The following is a 16,132-nucleotide window of genomic DNA, read 5'->3' as shown; positions in this document are numbered from 1 at the left end:
CAATATACTGGGAGCTTTTTTTTAATGTGAGGGTTAGGGTTAGGATGCTACATTTCAGTCTATCAAGTATTTATTAATTTATTAATTTCCTATACTGCCCTTCATCTGAAGATCACAGGATGGTTTACAGTACAAAAACACAAAAATAACTTAACATAACAACAAAGACAGCAATAACACATACACCCAAAGTAGATATGCATTGGACGTCAAATGTTTATCATTATTTACCATCTGAGGGAGTACCCTGAAACTAAGCACAAGCTTTAGAAAGCTTAGCAAGGAGAAATCTACAACAGGCATACATTTGGCAGTTTGCTCAAATGTATCAAATTCATTGTGCTTGCTCATCCCGAAATCTATCATCTTAACTGCTTAGAACAATTCATTCCATTACACAATGCCACAAATGTATCACACAGGGAGCCAACAATCACCACGACAATAGAGGCAACCATTATAATATCCCAGTCTTGTAAATCAGTTGACTGCAATATACAACTCTCCATTCACACACAGAATGCCTGTGACAAAACAAGGAATCCAGTCACACATAGCACGTAAAAGCCATACCCTTGCCTTCTTTCAACCACTGAGCTTCATAATCAAGCTACATCAAGGCATGACTTTTTTTGTTTACTGCACCACTGTTATTCTGGAGAAATACAACGGACACAAAATATATTAACAAACAATGGCAGTAATTTCACATAGTCGAGGATCTAACCTAAATAGCATTCATCCAAGCAGCCCTCAAATGGCAAAACTACTGTTAAGTCTTAAGTACCACTTCTTTCCTTCCAGTGTGGTTAGGGGCTAAGTATTTATAAAATTGCAATGTCCAAGTGCCTGCAGTATCTTTGCAAGCAAGGAGGATGGGGACAGCTTGGCCACACCCTTCTGACCACACTGGCAATGCCCTTGTGACCTCCTAGTGGCCCTTTCAGGTGTCATGGGCACCAGCTGCCTCTGGCCAGGGGCCTCAAAAGATGGAAGTGGGTCCTCTGAATATATCAATGATGACTGAGAGATTCCACATACTGTATAGCCAGGGCTAATATAGACACTTTGGGTGTTTCAAAGCAGGTGAAAAATACTATGATACATAATACTAAGAAACAGCAAGGGATTTCTTAATGGATTTCAATTACATTTTTCTGTAAGTTATATATTTTCAAATGCTATGCAATTTCCTATATATATATATTTCCCTTTTAAACACTATTTTACAGTTCCAGTAACTGATCTGAATTTGATATACAGTATTAGGTTCCAAAGCACCGAGCAGAGGTTTTTCTTACGTATATAAACATGAACATCTATATAACTTTCTAATCTAAAATTTTGTGGAAGCATTACTAGTATGTTCAAGTCCCAAAGAATTTGTCACACGTTTCTTGGAGAATTTTATTTTAGTGACTGTAAAATTATCTGCATTTAGCTGAACATTTCCCCCTCCTGTTACTCTTCAGATGTCAACTGGACATTTGCTAATGCCAATAATAATAATATCATTGCTTCTGGGTTTTAATCAAGAACACTTATTGATTTTGGTCATCTTTGAGTTACACCTGAAATTATTTAACTATTCCCTCAGACTTCTGAATTGCCATTGGGAAGTGCAATTTTAGGACATAGAAGAACAGATGTTAAAGTGACTAACACATGGACAAATGCATTTCCTTGGATACATTTTATTGAACCCACTCCTTTGCTAGTCACATCTCATTACTGCAAAGTTAAATTATCACAACATGTTCAAGAAGCCTCATTTTTTATAGCCTAGAATGCCGCTAATCTTTCAAGTAGCTTCTCTTTGCATATTTAAGCATTAAAATTACAATTTTACACCACATTTGAATGCCTGAGGTCAATGACTAATCAGCATTCAGGTGTCGAAAGTGATACTACGAATCATTATACTGCATATGGAACAGTTGGAAAGCATAAATATGGATTGGGGGCATTTGGTTGGCCAGTTTCTATTCATTGTGACTTTTGTATTATTGCTGTTTTGTAATTCAGCAGTGACTTCACTAATTGTATTATTTTATTGTTGATTTTATATCATATTTTACGGTATTCTTTGTACACTGCCCTGAAAGCTTTAGTTGACAGGTGGCCTAAAGTACAGGGTGATTCATAATGGTTTCCATTTATAGTAAATGGAAATTGTATACTTCATTATTAATCACCCTGTATATATTATCAAGACTGAAGGGCAGTCTAAAAATATAAGTAAACCATGATCCCAGGTTTAGCTTTAACAATAAGCCAGAACTGCATACTTTGTTGACAGTTGCTCACATCAGGAGAGGAGCAACTGGGCAGCATACACAAGCACACTGCTCAATGCCAACAAGACATCTACGGTGGCTTATTATTAAGTGTGAAAAAGGCCAATTGGGCATACAATTGGTTCAAAATAAGTGAAAAAAGAGTCACATTCACTAGCAAATTTCACCTCTTCCCCTGCAACGACAGCTCAAGGCAAAACCTAAAAGGGGTCACCTATTTTGCATTAGCGCACAATCCCAGAGTTGTCCACAACTGGACCTAACGGTCAGGGGTACCTTTACCTTTATTTTGCATTAGCCATAGATAAGAATGGTGGTAGCTCCTTCTTAACACCCCTTGTAAACTACGAACTTCAACAACTATTTTTTTTTCACACACTAGCATTTTCTTCACCTGAACTGAATGAGCAATTAAAAGGGAAAGCAGTGAACACCACTAAAGGATGCAAAACCCACAAGTCTACCAACTAAAACAGCATTCCTTTCTCCTGTGACTTAATTTGCTCAAAGCAGCTCAGAAAACCACTGCCTTTCATTAAACATTCAGAACTCATCTCCAAGAGTAAGATGCTACTAAGCCATCGTAAAATTAATATGTGAAATCTGCCCTCCCTAATACTGGATTCCACGTGTACTTTCAAGTACAGTACAGCCTTCCACCACTGAAGATTAGGAAAGCTCAGATACTCTGGCAGCTCTTGACAGTACTCCTGGTTGCCATGCCCTTTGTAAGGCACTGCTAATCACTTTCACAGCCTTAAGAAATTGACTGAAGTGTCAGCAGAAGACTTGGGTGAGAAAAAATTAAGATGTTCAGTTCTCTTTTGTATACAAGAGTTTAGGTAATAAGTTGTTATTTTTTAAAAAGTGGTACATTAGCAGAATGTGCTATTTAACTGGCTCAGGGTGGCAATTGATAAAATTATCATGATTAGTGCAGATACCTTTGCTGCTTCAGGTCTTTCTGCATCACTTAAACAGCTGGCCACTTTGCTATTTGAACTTGCTTCACTTTGACATCAAAGTATGTTTCATTCTCTGTCCCCTAAACTTAGAAACTGGGTCAAAGCAGCCAAACTCCTAAACTGACCTGCCCTTGGCCTGAAATGTGGTTGCACAAGAGTGCCTGTGACATTATTAGGCAACTCACACACATACACTCCACAACTGTCATGCTGCTTTGCTTCGCTTTGCTTGTTTACAACTTAAGGGTTGGTTGAAGGCAGAGCACCACTCAAACATTTGGACAGAATATTTCAAAGTTGTCTTCAGAACTAGTATTGCAGAAGAGGATCAGGTAGAAGGGAATCGAGCCTGAAAATACCATTTGGTAAGGACCTCTATTTCCTTTAATCTCAACCATTTGCTCTGCATTGGACCCAACATCCAGTGCTTTTAATCTGGTAAACATCCTGAAGGATTTCCTAAACCTAGGTAAAGGTAAAGGTAGAGTTTGGATTTGATATCCCGCTTTATCACTAACCTAAGGAGTCTCAAAGTGGCTAACAACCTCCATTCCCTTCCTCCCCCACAACAAACACTCTGTGAGGTGAGTGGGGCTGAGAGACTTCAAAGAAGTGAGACTTCAAAGAAGTGTTACTAGCCCAAGGTCACCCAGCAGCTGCATGTGGAGGAGCAGAGATGCGAACCCGGTTCCCCAGATTACGAGTCTACCGCTCTTAACCACTACACCACACTGGCTCTCTGTGTCAGGTACCCCTGACTGTTAGGTCCAGTCAAGAACAACTCTGGGGTTTCAGTGCTCATCTCGCTCTATAGGCCGAGGGAGCCAACGTTTGTCCGCAGACAGCTTTTCCAGGTCATGTGGCCAGCATGACTAAGCCGCTTCTGGTGAACCAGAGCAGCACACGAAAATGGCGTTTACCTTCCCGCCGGAGTGGTACCTATTTATCTACTTGCACTTGGACATGCTTTCGAACTGGTAGGTGGGCAGGAGCTGGGACCGAACAATGGGAGCTCACTTGGTTGCAGGGATTTGAACCACCAACCTTCTGATCGGCAAGCCCTAGGCTCTGTGGTTTAGACCACAGCGCCACCTGCATCCCATTTTCTCTAAACCTAAGCTATTAGCAAATCACAATCGCCTATCTGGCATTTACCAACAGGCACATTGTGGTTATAACTTTAAAAGCCTAATTAGTCCATGAGCTAGTCACCACAGAATAAGCTATTTGAAATTATTTTATTGAACTTTCTTATTGGGGGGGGGGGGTATAAGCTTGAGCAAATTAAAAAAATGCAGAAACCCTTTCTTTCATGCAGAACAAATGCACTGAAAAAAGACTACTGGACATAAGCATGTCAAAGAGGCTAAGACAACTGAGCTATCAATCAGCATTAGGAAAGAAGCAGTTCAGTAATTATAGTCAACACTCTAAGGAGGAAGGATCAAGTTCATTATCTTTTTTTTTCAGTGCCTCACATACAGCCCTTCAAGAAGTGTTTACAAGATGTCAGGATTTCTCTGAACCTGCCTTGGTTTGCTACTGCATCTAGAAACACGAAGAGAAGGAAATTAAACTGGGAGGCTGGAGGGACCTCTACTTCAAAAGCTGTAATAGTAGTGTGGCACCAGAGGGCAACCACCCTTCTTTCACTCCATGGAACTACCAAATGTTATCAAGGGAGACAGCTTAGAAGTAAACGAAGTGCTAAGTACATGGTTCTAGCATGAAAAAGTATTATGAGGCACCCATATACATATATGAACTATCAACTAGAGCATGAGTGCACAACCTGCGGCCCTCCAGATGTTTCTGGACTACAAGTCCCATCAGCCCCAGCCACCATAGCCAGTGATCAGGGATGATGGCAGGTGTAGTCCAATAACATCTGGAGGGAAACCAACTAAGTTTGTCATTGGTATGAGAGCTTTCATGTGCATGCACACTTCTTCAGACTCGAAAGCTCATACCAATGACAAACTTGGTTGGTCTCTTAGTTGGCCACATGACCTGGAAGCTGTACGCTGGCTCCCTCGGCCAATAAAGCGAGATGAGCGCCGCAACCCCAGAGTCGGCCACGACTTGACCTAATGGTCAGGGGTCCCTTTACCTTTAAGGTGCTACTGGAAGGGGAGGAAATTATTTTGTTTCAACTATGTCAGACCAACATGGCTACCTACCTGTAACTAGAACATCTGGAGGGCTACAGGTTGTGCACCCCTGAACTAGAGCATGCTCTATTGGTGTCTAGTACCTGCCAGAAATTTCACTATCCCAGTCTAGAAAGGAGACTGCCAGGTCTAGGCTGGAGCCAAGAGCAATTCACAAACAAGTCAAAACCTGGAAGGTGTATTCTTCTGCTCATTGTCACTGATGCTAGAAGGCTGAGCTACAAGGACTTGCCCCCTTCCCCCGCACCCCCCAAAAATTGGCTTGCAGGGGGTTTGGGAAATCCCCTTGAAGAGCATGTGTGGGAGAAAAGGGATTGTTCCATCTGGCAAGCCTAAATGCTTGTCCTGATGGGAGGATTGCCTCAGTGTGATATTGAACTCCTCCGAATTCCTCCCAATATATTAAGGTTGAAATCCTCTACCCACTTACTTGTGAGCAAGCTCCATTGAAATTAATGGGACTTACTTTAAAGTAGAAACATAAAGACTGAACAGTAATTTAATTATCTACATTAGTTCCTCGTGCTTTCTATGATATAAGAAAGAGTGAGTGGATATAATTTTAAATAATTCTAGGAAGGACTGTGGAAGTTGCTTTCCAAATTCACTCAACAGAAGGTCAACTGTAGCTTTCTTCACTCTTAAAAAGGTAAAGGTACCCCTGACAATTGAGTCGCAGACGACTCTAGGGTTGCGGCGCTCATCTCGCTTTACAGGCCGAGAGAGCTGGCACCTGTCTGCTTTCGCAGACAGTATTTCCGAGTCATGTGGCCAGCATGATCTTATTGTGAATCAAATTCTGTGACGTTTAACTTGAGAACAACTCAAATTTAGCAGGCATCAACACTGAATGCCCCCCACAATATTTTGCTTCAAACTGTTCTGTTTAACCAGACTTTCCCTCAATTGTACCATTGGTATTTGAATTTATTAATCAGATGTTTTATTTGAACTTTTTGATTTTTTTTGTCAACTGCTTTTTATGATAAACAGTATACAAATAAACAAACAGCTCCTTGTAAACCAATATGTACACATTTTAGGGCAAGAAAAGCATTCTAGGAAATGCCACTGAGAACAGCATATGCTTAAGTGCCCATTAGCAATCCTTTAAGCTCTTCAGCCATAGAGAAAGCAAGTGGAAATGTGTTTTTTAATGCAAGCTCTTCAAGCATGTACCATATTTCAATAAAAATGCCCTTTGACTGTGTATTTTAGAGACACTGATGTTGTCCCATTATATGAAGTACGTCTTAGGAGGTGTGATGCATATTGGTCATGGAAAACGAATTTCTCATATTTTATGGGCAAACAGTGCAGCACACCATCTCTGGATTGTCAGCTACTGGGGTGGGGTGTAAGGAATCCAAAAGGAAGCCACGTTTGTCTGCTACAGCGAGAACAGCAGAATCCCCCTGCACTTGGGCTAAGTGGGCTCCAGTTCATGAATGTCCATGTAAAAATGGCGAGCTGTCAGAAAGTAGCTCACGACACATAGTCCCCTGCATGATTACTGCCTAAAAGAAGCTTATCTGCAGAGCACTTTACAAAGAAAAATGCTGTAGGCAGCTGAGTTTGCAGGCTGGCTATTTTGCTATTTATCTGTTGTGAGGTTACTGTACATAAAAACACAAATTTTGTTCAATAAAATAAAAAATACGTTCAATATAAATATTGAATGTATGATGTTATCTATACTATGCAAAACTTTGTTTTTTCATTATGATGCGCATTTCAAGCATGTAACCAAAATAAACGAATTCTATAATTTCCTATAACAATAAATGATTATATGTTCCTTGGTGATATTTTACCCAAATGTTTTTTCAGATAAAACATATTGTACCACCTAGTGCTGGATCATATAGGCATGTAAAGGAAACTATCTTTTTACACAATTCATGACACAGAGAGAAAATGTGAAAATGACAAATGACTATCCAGCACTTCAGCCATTGTTTTTCCTATAAGGTTAACCCTCCATCACATAACCATCATGTACAGACAAAATCACCTGATACAACCCATTCCTAAATACCTTAAATAAATTTCAAATGTGATAAATATCATGTCATGGTCATGGAACCAACCATTCCAACTAAAAACAAGCAGCCTATGACAAATTAAAAATGCCAAATATCCTCATATGTTTCTCCCCAGATCTCGCAGCCATTTCGTTATTTATGATTTATGCCAGTTCAGCCAAGATTCTTAGAGGATGCAGTAAGTGTAACATAATGCTTTTAAGTCTTTAATAGCTAATGCTTCAATGTATTCTCTGTTTCTGTTATGTTAGAATTATGATTTTAGGTGAGTTAAAAGACACTGGAAGCAAAGTTGCTTTATACCTAACATCATTAAGTATTCTAGTGTAGAATCTTGTAACCTTGACAAGTTAGTTTCTAGTAAGGTTTGGGCTTGTAGATCTGGAACTGCCTGTGTGTTTCCTTCTGCACCCTCAACGTCTGCTCTAGCCTATACATTAATAAATGAATAAATGTTACAATATCATGACGAGTCCCCATTCCGCCCCCCCAGTAAAGTAGGCCTGTATCTACTATGAACGTCTTACAGAACGGCAGAACAAATTGATGCAGATAATTAGTAGTAGGTGTTCAAAGCAATTAAGGTATATCACACTTTTAGAAGTTTATGTTTAGAAAAGATTTTAAAGATTCCCCCCCAAAGCACTTGATTACATCCAAAGAATTTTGTAAAAACAACAACAACATAATAACACCTTCAAGCTATGGAGGTATACTAAGATAAGCCTTTCTCACTCGGAAAGCTGTGGACAGCTCAGTGCAGTCCAAATATGTAATCAAGACAAACATTGCTTGAGCACATATCTACAGAACATGGAGATATATTCAATATCCTACTCCGCTACCCCAAAATCAGCAATCAGCCTTTTGTTCATAATCACAGGCTTACTGTTTCATTCTAATGCTGTCTTCTGTAACACTCACTTTTTCTGCAATTTTCTTCTTTCTTTCTTTCTTTCTCTCTTTTTTTTTTGCACATGCAGAACTTTATGGCAGATTTCATCAAATAATTAGTTTTAGTCTGAAGAGCAGGCAGTTATTCAAGAGAAACGTACAAAGAAGTAACTTTACCTATTGCAGTCGACATGAAGCAGGAGGTGGGATGCACTAAGTGATAACGCAATCTTATGCCACTGTCCATCTGCCAGCCGATACGGAAATACTTCTGTTCTTGACTTTCCATTAAATCTGTAGTGATATCTTATTTCATCTCTCAGGCCACTGCTTTCCAGTTCAAAGTAACTGCATTTAAAAAGAAGAAGAATCAATTTCATTTTACATGCTGTGCACTATTCAGTCATGTGTTCTGTTAATTAATGAAAACATTGAAAATTACACTTATTATTATGCCTGTGCATTTAATTAAACATGCATGTGTACGTGTGTGTGATAATGCTAGCCACCCACCCAAAATACAGCCTCCAATGATAACATATAGCTGGAATTAAGGCTAGGCATCAATCATGCACTGTTCAAAGCCATTCTCAATACAGACTGGAAATCTTATGCACCTGACAGAGTCTGCTCCCAGATTTGAGATGGCCCACAGAAAAGTGCCCCCTAGTGGTCACATCATGGTTAGGGTCACACCATTTCCCCTCTCCCTCCTTTTCTCATTCAAACTGCCCCCTCCGCTGCCACACCAGTTAGATATTTAAAAAGATGCCACTGGTTCAAAAAGAAGTTGATTTTTCTAAACCTAATTGCTGCATGGGGTCACAGCTGAGCAGCAGAAGTTGTGAGCCAGTAGTTTCTCACCCTTGGTTTACTGAGATCTGTGACTGTAGCCAATGCCTCAGAGAGATGGGCATTTTGGGAAATGAACGTAGCAGTTAGAGACAGGTATCTAGAGCTTCTATCTAGAGCTATCTAGTTGAAATTGAGTTAAAAAGGGCTGAGGGCAGATGCCAGTACTAGGTCCTTGGCAACTGCCTAAGGATGCCAGCAGTTGAAACATACCATGGCACCTAGGTACTGAAGATTTTCCTTGGCAGCTATTAAAATACAGGGGGAGAGACATTTAAAAGTTAACACTGGCAGCTTTGAAGGTGAGTTTTTGTTCATTCTTCTTCTTCCTTTTTCATCTTTCTGACTTCAGTCTGCTTCCTTTATAACAAAAGTCTGGTAAACTTTTGACAAGGGAAAAAAACACATGGAATGCTGTGCAATATGTATCAGTTACCATTTTTTCCGCAAGAAAAAAATATTGACCCGCATTGTGAAATGGAAAACCCTGACAGGCTCACTCATGCAATAAATTACTGACTAGGAATTTGTGCACGAATGCATGTCTGGCGAAAGAGAGAGAAAGGATTAAAAAATGAGTTTGTATCATCTAACACACATCAGGTTTTAACTGCCATTAAATGTATCTAAGCAGTGCTATGGAAATTGCAGGGGGGGCACATCTTTAAAGTTGCTAAATGTTACAAATATTATGCATAAATGTATTCTTTCGACTTGACAGCTCAGGGAGGTTATGTAGCTTTAAAAAATCATATAAAATCAACTCCTTGCTAGTTTACTCCATTCCAACGCTATTTTGCCCTTGAAAAAGGGACTCCAGGAAGTGCCCAGAGGTGACAATTCCTGAGCTCATTGCTGGCCAAGGAAAGCTTATTCCCATCACCAGACATGTCAATGAAGTTCTATTGTGGTTGGGATTAGAGGTGTTTGCCTTATACCTGGGTCTTGCCCTGACATGTCTGCTTATGCTAATCTTGAACCAAGGACTTGTCTGGACATGTTTGCCAGGGTTGCACTGGTGTGGCCCCTGTCTACCCCTCCACTTTTGTGACATGTCAGTGATGTAAAGATGATGTATCAATGATGCTGTGTGAACTGTATCTGCGGGGTGGTCTTGTGCCACACCCCTTCTGTGATGTATGTATGATGTATGGAGGGGTGGTCTTGAGCTCCAGGGCAGGGAATTTCAAAATGTCTATATAAGGGTGGGCACACCTTGGTTCTGGGTCCTTCTCTTTTCTCCTGCGCGAGAGGGCACCCTGTTGCAACAGTTCAATAAAGATCAAGCTTACTAGCTGCTTTGCTTCTCAATATTTTCTGGTTGGTCTCTTTTATTTCCTCCTACCGATGGAGAACCTACAAAGGACTCTGTAAGGGCTTTTGTGTACCCCATAAGGGAAGATTTTGTTTACAACAGAAGCAAAACAAAATTAAATGTTTAAATTAAATGTTTCAACTTGAAAATGAACTTGAAGAGAAGGCAAAAATAACCTAGAAACTCATGGCAGGAGCACGCCAGCATTAAATTGATGGAGTAAGTGAAGTTAACTCTTTATTAGAAGAAACAGGATCTGTTCAGGGCTCTTAGGCCTAATGAGCACAGAAACTCTTCTTTGGCAGGCCTTGCCCCTATCAGGCAGTTGTAGAGACTGAGCCCCCCCCCACTTCCCACAGCTACCTAAGTCTCCTCCTCTACCAGGTTCTTCCCAAGCAATCTGAGACTATGACAGCATGCCTGTCCTTGCTCCTCCCATGCATGCCCCTCCTAGTCCTGGGAGACCACAGAGGAGGGGAGTGTATCAAAGCAGGAGGGGTAGATACCATTGCTTCCTCACCTGCCTGGCTCTTCTTTGTATCTTGGCCTCCCTCCTCCCCTGCTTCCCCTTCTGGACTTCTTTCTGCCACAAGCTCTCCCTGCTCTCTAAAACCTGCTATGTCTTCAGCTTCTGACACCTCCTCTTTCTAGTCTTTTCCCTCTTCTCCCTCTGACCACTCTTTATTATCCCACTGTCAATCACTGGGCTCTGAGCTTTCTTTCCTTGGGGGTTCCCCATCAGGTGCCTCCCACCATTCCTCTGTGTCCAGTGCAGGCCATGGCACTCATCAAAGAAAACCCAAACACAGTAATCCTACTATCCAGGGCATGGAAATGCATGCACCAACATTTGGAAGATGTGTATCTGGGAAAAGTTCCATTTTCTTCTTTAAGCAGAACACATCAGCAATGGGAAAAAGGAATATCCAGACCAAGTCTGGTTTGAAGATAACAAGGAAGATCAGGAGCCTTGAAGTTATCCATCAATAGTTAGGACCCATACAACAGAGAAGGCACACATGTCACCTGGACACAGACTTCCCCACTATATTGAGATGTGTTGTATTTTTATTTAAACTACAGTAATCACTTCTAAATTTGCATCTACACATATAAATTAGCAGATGCAAATTTTATGCATATTGATGTTCTCTATTTACCTTTTTTGTGAGACATACAAATCCCCCCCCCCAAGTGTAAGTAGCCATCCTATGGGCTTTCAATAAAGGAGGAGGAAGCTTTGATCAAGGGAGTTATAACCTTAAAACTGATTTTATGATTACAATTTATTTTAGTTTTGCTGTCACTCAGCAACAAGCACTGTCAGTCTGAGGAAGCTAGAAGCTTCCAACACTTTGCTGTCAAAGAAATCAGTGAGACAAGTGCTGTCAGGGAAGCTCCATTCAGAACTTAAATGTTTCATAATTGCCTTCTCTTGTCAAAGAACAAAAAGATCCCTTGTTGGGCTCTTTCCCCTTTCTTTCTTCAGAAATGCTGTACAGAAGACAACTTAAGAAAAGAGCCTAAAGTAGCTCATAGAGAAAAGCAAGTTTTAATAGTCTGGGAGCCACATATTGTTCAAAGGAATTTGTAATCCAAAACCACCTGGAGTTGAAAAACCAGTACCTTTTGCAACATTTTACTCAAAAAAATGGAAAATTAGATACTAGGTGATAATTATCCAGAATTATCCAAGTCTCCATATTTTGTTTTAGTGTTTTAAACAGGGTTCAAGCACTGCCTGTGACTGTAGTGTCCACCCCACCCCAAAAGGCATTATGCAACTCTAAAGTCCAAATAGCAAGTCCAGCACTGGCAGGTTTTAATATTCAGGAAGGGCAAGTGATTTGCCCACTTCATCAGACTACACAAGCTGAAATCTATCATGGATGAAATAACTAGATGGAACCCTGGCTGTCCTTGCTATGTTGCTGTTGGTTTTTGTTGTCTGGTTAATAACATTCTGTGATTTATTATTATTATTATTATTATTATTATTATTAATTTAGATTCCACCCATCTGGCTGGGATTCCCCAGCCACTCGGGGCAGCTTCCAGCATATGTAAAAACACAACAAACATTTAAAAAACAGAATATCCTATACAGACAACAAACAAACCAATAAATCAATAGAAACCAATAATGACAATAATAACAATAAACAGTTTACAGTTATACCCAAATTAAAATACCTGCCAACCCCAACTAAACATTTAAACAACACCAACCTGACAAAAACAAAACAGAGGAACCACTTAAAACATGGTAAAACATTTTAGCCAGTTGCCCCAACCCAAGATTTGTACCAGAAATGTACCTCCAGCATCCCAGGAGCTTCTTTTGGCTGTTCAGAGTGAGTCTGGGCCCCGCTTCCTAGGCCAGGTGGAAATGGACCTTGCAGCAGAGACTCACGAAAGCAGCCAGGGTGGGGGGAGAGATCAGAGCCTAAGACCAGATTAACCCCTAGTTCCTAGATATCTCCTGCAAAACTATTGCAACTCAGAGCTCATTTGCTTGGAAATGTGTTCCAGTGAACTAAATGTGGCATTACCATGCTTAGGATGGGGCATTAAAGTCTCACCTATTTCTATATTCCAAGAGTACCATATTTTGCATGTTTACTTACTCTGTAAGCTATGGGTTGTATTCTTAGACTACAGCTCAAAGCTCACTTACTAGGGAGCAAGAACTGCTGCATTTGTGGGACTTGTTTTTGAGTAACATGTACAGGCAACATGCATCTAATCAGGGCCTCGCGCCTTTGCTTCACACTAGGTCAGGTAGCAAGGTGTTGGATGGACAGAGCGGAACTGGTCAGATCTTTAAATAAAAATGACTGTGGTCTTTTGTCAGTAGAAACACACCTGTCCAGTTTGGGCTTTATTGTTTCTTGCTGTTTTTATGTCTGAGTTAACAAGCAAGCATGAGGCAAGGTGAGCAAAAGTCACCAAACTGGTAATCCACAAAAGGGAAGAACCTTTATCTCTTAACCTTCATTTCTTCTTTCAAGTTCTTATAGCTATTTTAGGCAAAGCAAGGAACAAGCATTTAAGATACTCTACAGGGACCACAGCAGAAAATGAAAACAAGTTAGGTCTTGCAGCATTCAACTTTTCCAAAAAGGGATTTCCTGCTGCTGAACACAGTCAGCAAGGCTAAATGGAAGCTGGCTATTATAGACAATATATGCCATGCTATTCTCCAGAAAAACAACACCTCAACAGCTAAATAATTAACCAAAAAAGACCAAATTGTTTAATTCTTTCTCCTTTTTTCTTGGTTGTACTATTCTATAGACTTTACTTAAACCATGTCTAAAATGTTTTTGGCAAAGATTTTGCTTGCCATGGTGACTGAAGTTGTAGGTCATGACTTAATAACATCCCCAAGAGGTGTTTTGCCCAGATAGTGTTTATCTATGTTCTCCTCTTTTTTTTACAGATTATATATAGGAAATCAGAGTACAAGAATACATACTTCTTCAGAGTAGGCTGCAAAATAACTAGGTGCTTTTGTTATATGTGGCAGGTAGATGAATTCAGCACACTATCTCAGCATTTGAAAAACTGCTTCATTGGGATAGGATAACACAAGCAGCTGCCTAGACAATGGAATCATTATGTCTTCAGGCAATATCTATGTCCAACAAAATCCTCCCAGCTTACTGTATTCCTCCCAATGCAATTCTGGCAGGCTAGATGTAAGAGGTGCTTCTACCTAGCAATCATAGTAAGAATTATTTTTGAGACCACAATTCTATGTTGCAAAGGCTTCCAAGGAGACACAACTATAATTTATCTGTGCATTAACTATTCAGCTGAACCTACCAATCTAAACACAACCGAAGTGGTTTAGAGTTTAAGACATGGTTCTTCACATAACTTTATGAATGAGCTAAAATAATAGTTTTGCTACACATTATTTTATCTAGTGCTGAAGCACCAACTCCTGTATGCATTTTTCCCCTACTGGATTGTTAACATAGCTGTCAGCAATGGTCTTCATTCTTATTTTTCAGAGCAATCCTTCCCTACATAGGTATCTGGCTGAAAGTGGTTAAGATGGGGTGAAAGTGTCTCTGCTCATGGGCGTAGGCAGGGGGGGCTTGCACCCATGACATGGTTGAAATATTATGCTGATATGCAGCAACGCCTTGGAGCCGTCGTGACTGCGGCCGTGCCTGGGCTGCAGCCGCGAAAGTGCTCCCCGGCCTCCGCAAAGGCATCGGAGCGAAGCCCCAGCCTCCGGAAGGCATCGGAGCCGGGACTTCGCTCCGATGCCTTTGCGGAGGCCGGGGAGCACTTTCGCGGCTGCAGCCCAGTCGCGGAAACGCTCCCCGGCCTCCGCAAAGGCATCAGAGCAAAGAGGTTAATCTGTTCTAGACAAGGAAAACCAGGAAGCGAGGGAGCGAAGGCATCGGAGCGAAGGCCCTGCTGCTTTAGGGGGTGTTTTTCCTTGTCTTGAACGGATTAATCAACTTCCCATTACTTTCAAAGGGAAAGTTCGCTTCGGTTTATGAACACTTCGGTTTATGAACAGACTTCTGGAACCAATTGTGTTCGTAAACCGAGGTTCCACTGTATAAATGTATTGTATCTACTTGCAGGCAGGCAGTTTGGAACCTGTTAGTTTGGTGTCAGTTTTGGAGCCTGTGAGCTGTGGAGCCATGAGTTAGGGTGGAGTCAGTGTGTGTATGGAGCCTGACTCAGGAGTGAAGCCTGTACTTTGTGTATGCTCTGAAGCTAGCTTAAATCTTCTGTTCACTATGCTGTGTTATTTGCAAACAAGTTTTAACTCAGTAAAGCTTTTATTATTTTACTAAAGAAGACTCTGCGTTATTAATTTACGCTGCGCGCCAGAAAAATCTTCCTATAAAAAACCATCATCAATTTCTATATAAAAAACCAACCTGCAATCAGCATCAGCAATAATTTTATAAACCATTCCAACTCTAGCTACCATAGGCCTTTCCATTTGCTACCCACAAGCCAGGAAGGATAATTGTAGACCATCATTTCAGAAGTTCCATAACTTTCAAGCTATAAAAATAAAGGGCTTCTTCTATGTTTGCTAAAGACAGTAAGGGAGCACAAAGCAGCTGCCCATCAAATGATCTTTAAAAGCTTATAGGGCATCAATTTGCCTGTTTGCACTACCCAAGTTGCCAATTATTTTCTGCTAATTTCTTTTTGGCAAGGGATGCTAGTCATCTTAAACATTCACTGAATCCCATCTTCAGTTTACCCTACTTTGTTTTTATAATCCTGCTCCCTTTCTTTTAAAAAAATGCAGCTGATTTTGCATTATATTACAAACTGTCATTCCTCCCGCTACCCACCCCGATCCAGACAGAACGGAGAATTGACTTTTATGAGAAATATGTGTAAATTACCACAGAGCAATGAAAAATGATATGTAATCCAATTAATGCCACTGGAAACAATGGTGCAGGACTATGTTCCTGAAGTAATATGCTGTACATCTGCCAAGTCAGAGACACTCAGAACTATGAACACTCAGAACTACAAGGCTGTTGAGATTTTCCCAGTGTAGTACTACTATATATGGCTTAAATGGTTCAGCATATAAATA

At 40.6% G+C, this 16,132-nt stretch overlaps 1 protein-coding gene across 3 annotated transcripts in view; it reads right to left on the bottom strand.

Annotated features, from left to right (window-relative positions):
* NELL1 (neural EGFL like 1) overlaps positions 1-16,132 on the bottom strand; it is a 368,190-nt gene that overhangs the window by 280,241 nt on the left and 71,817 nt on the right. For all 3 annotated transcript variants that reach the window (XM_035117428.2, XM_035117446.2, XM_060275202.1), the window contains exon 4: positions 8,550-8,720. In XM_035117428.2, coding sequence (XP_034973319.2) covers positions 8,550-8,720 — 171 coding nt within the window. The remainder of the gene's footprint in view (positions 1-8,549; positions 8,721-16,132) is intronic.

The sequence above is a fragment of the Zootoca vivipara genome, chromosome 1 (genome assembly GCF_963506605.1).
Source record: "Zootoca vivipara chromosome 1, rZooViv1.1, whole genome shotgun sequence".
Lineage (NCBI taxonomy): Eukaryota > Metazoa > Chordata > Lepidosauria > Squamata > Lacertidae > Zootoca > Zootoca vivipara.
The sequence above is the reverse complement of the archived record's forward strand: the minus strand, read 5'-3'. Positions and strand labels throughout refer to the sequence as shown.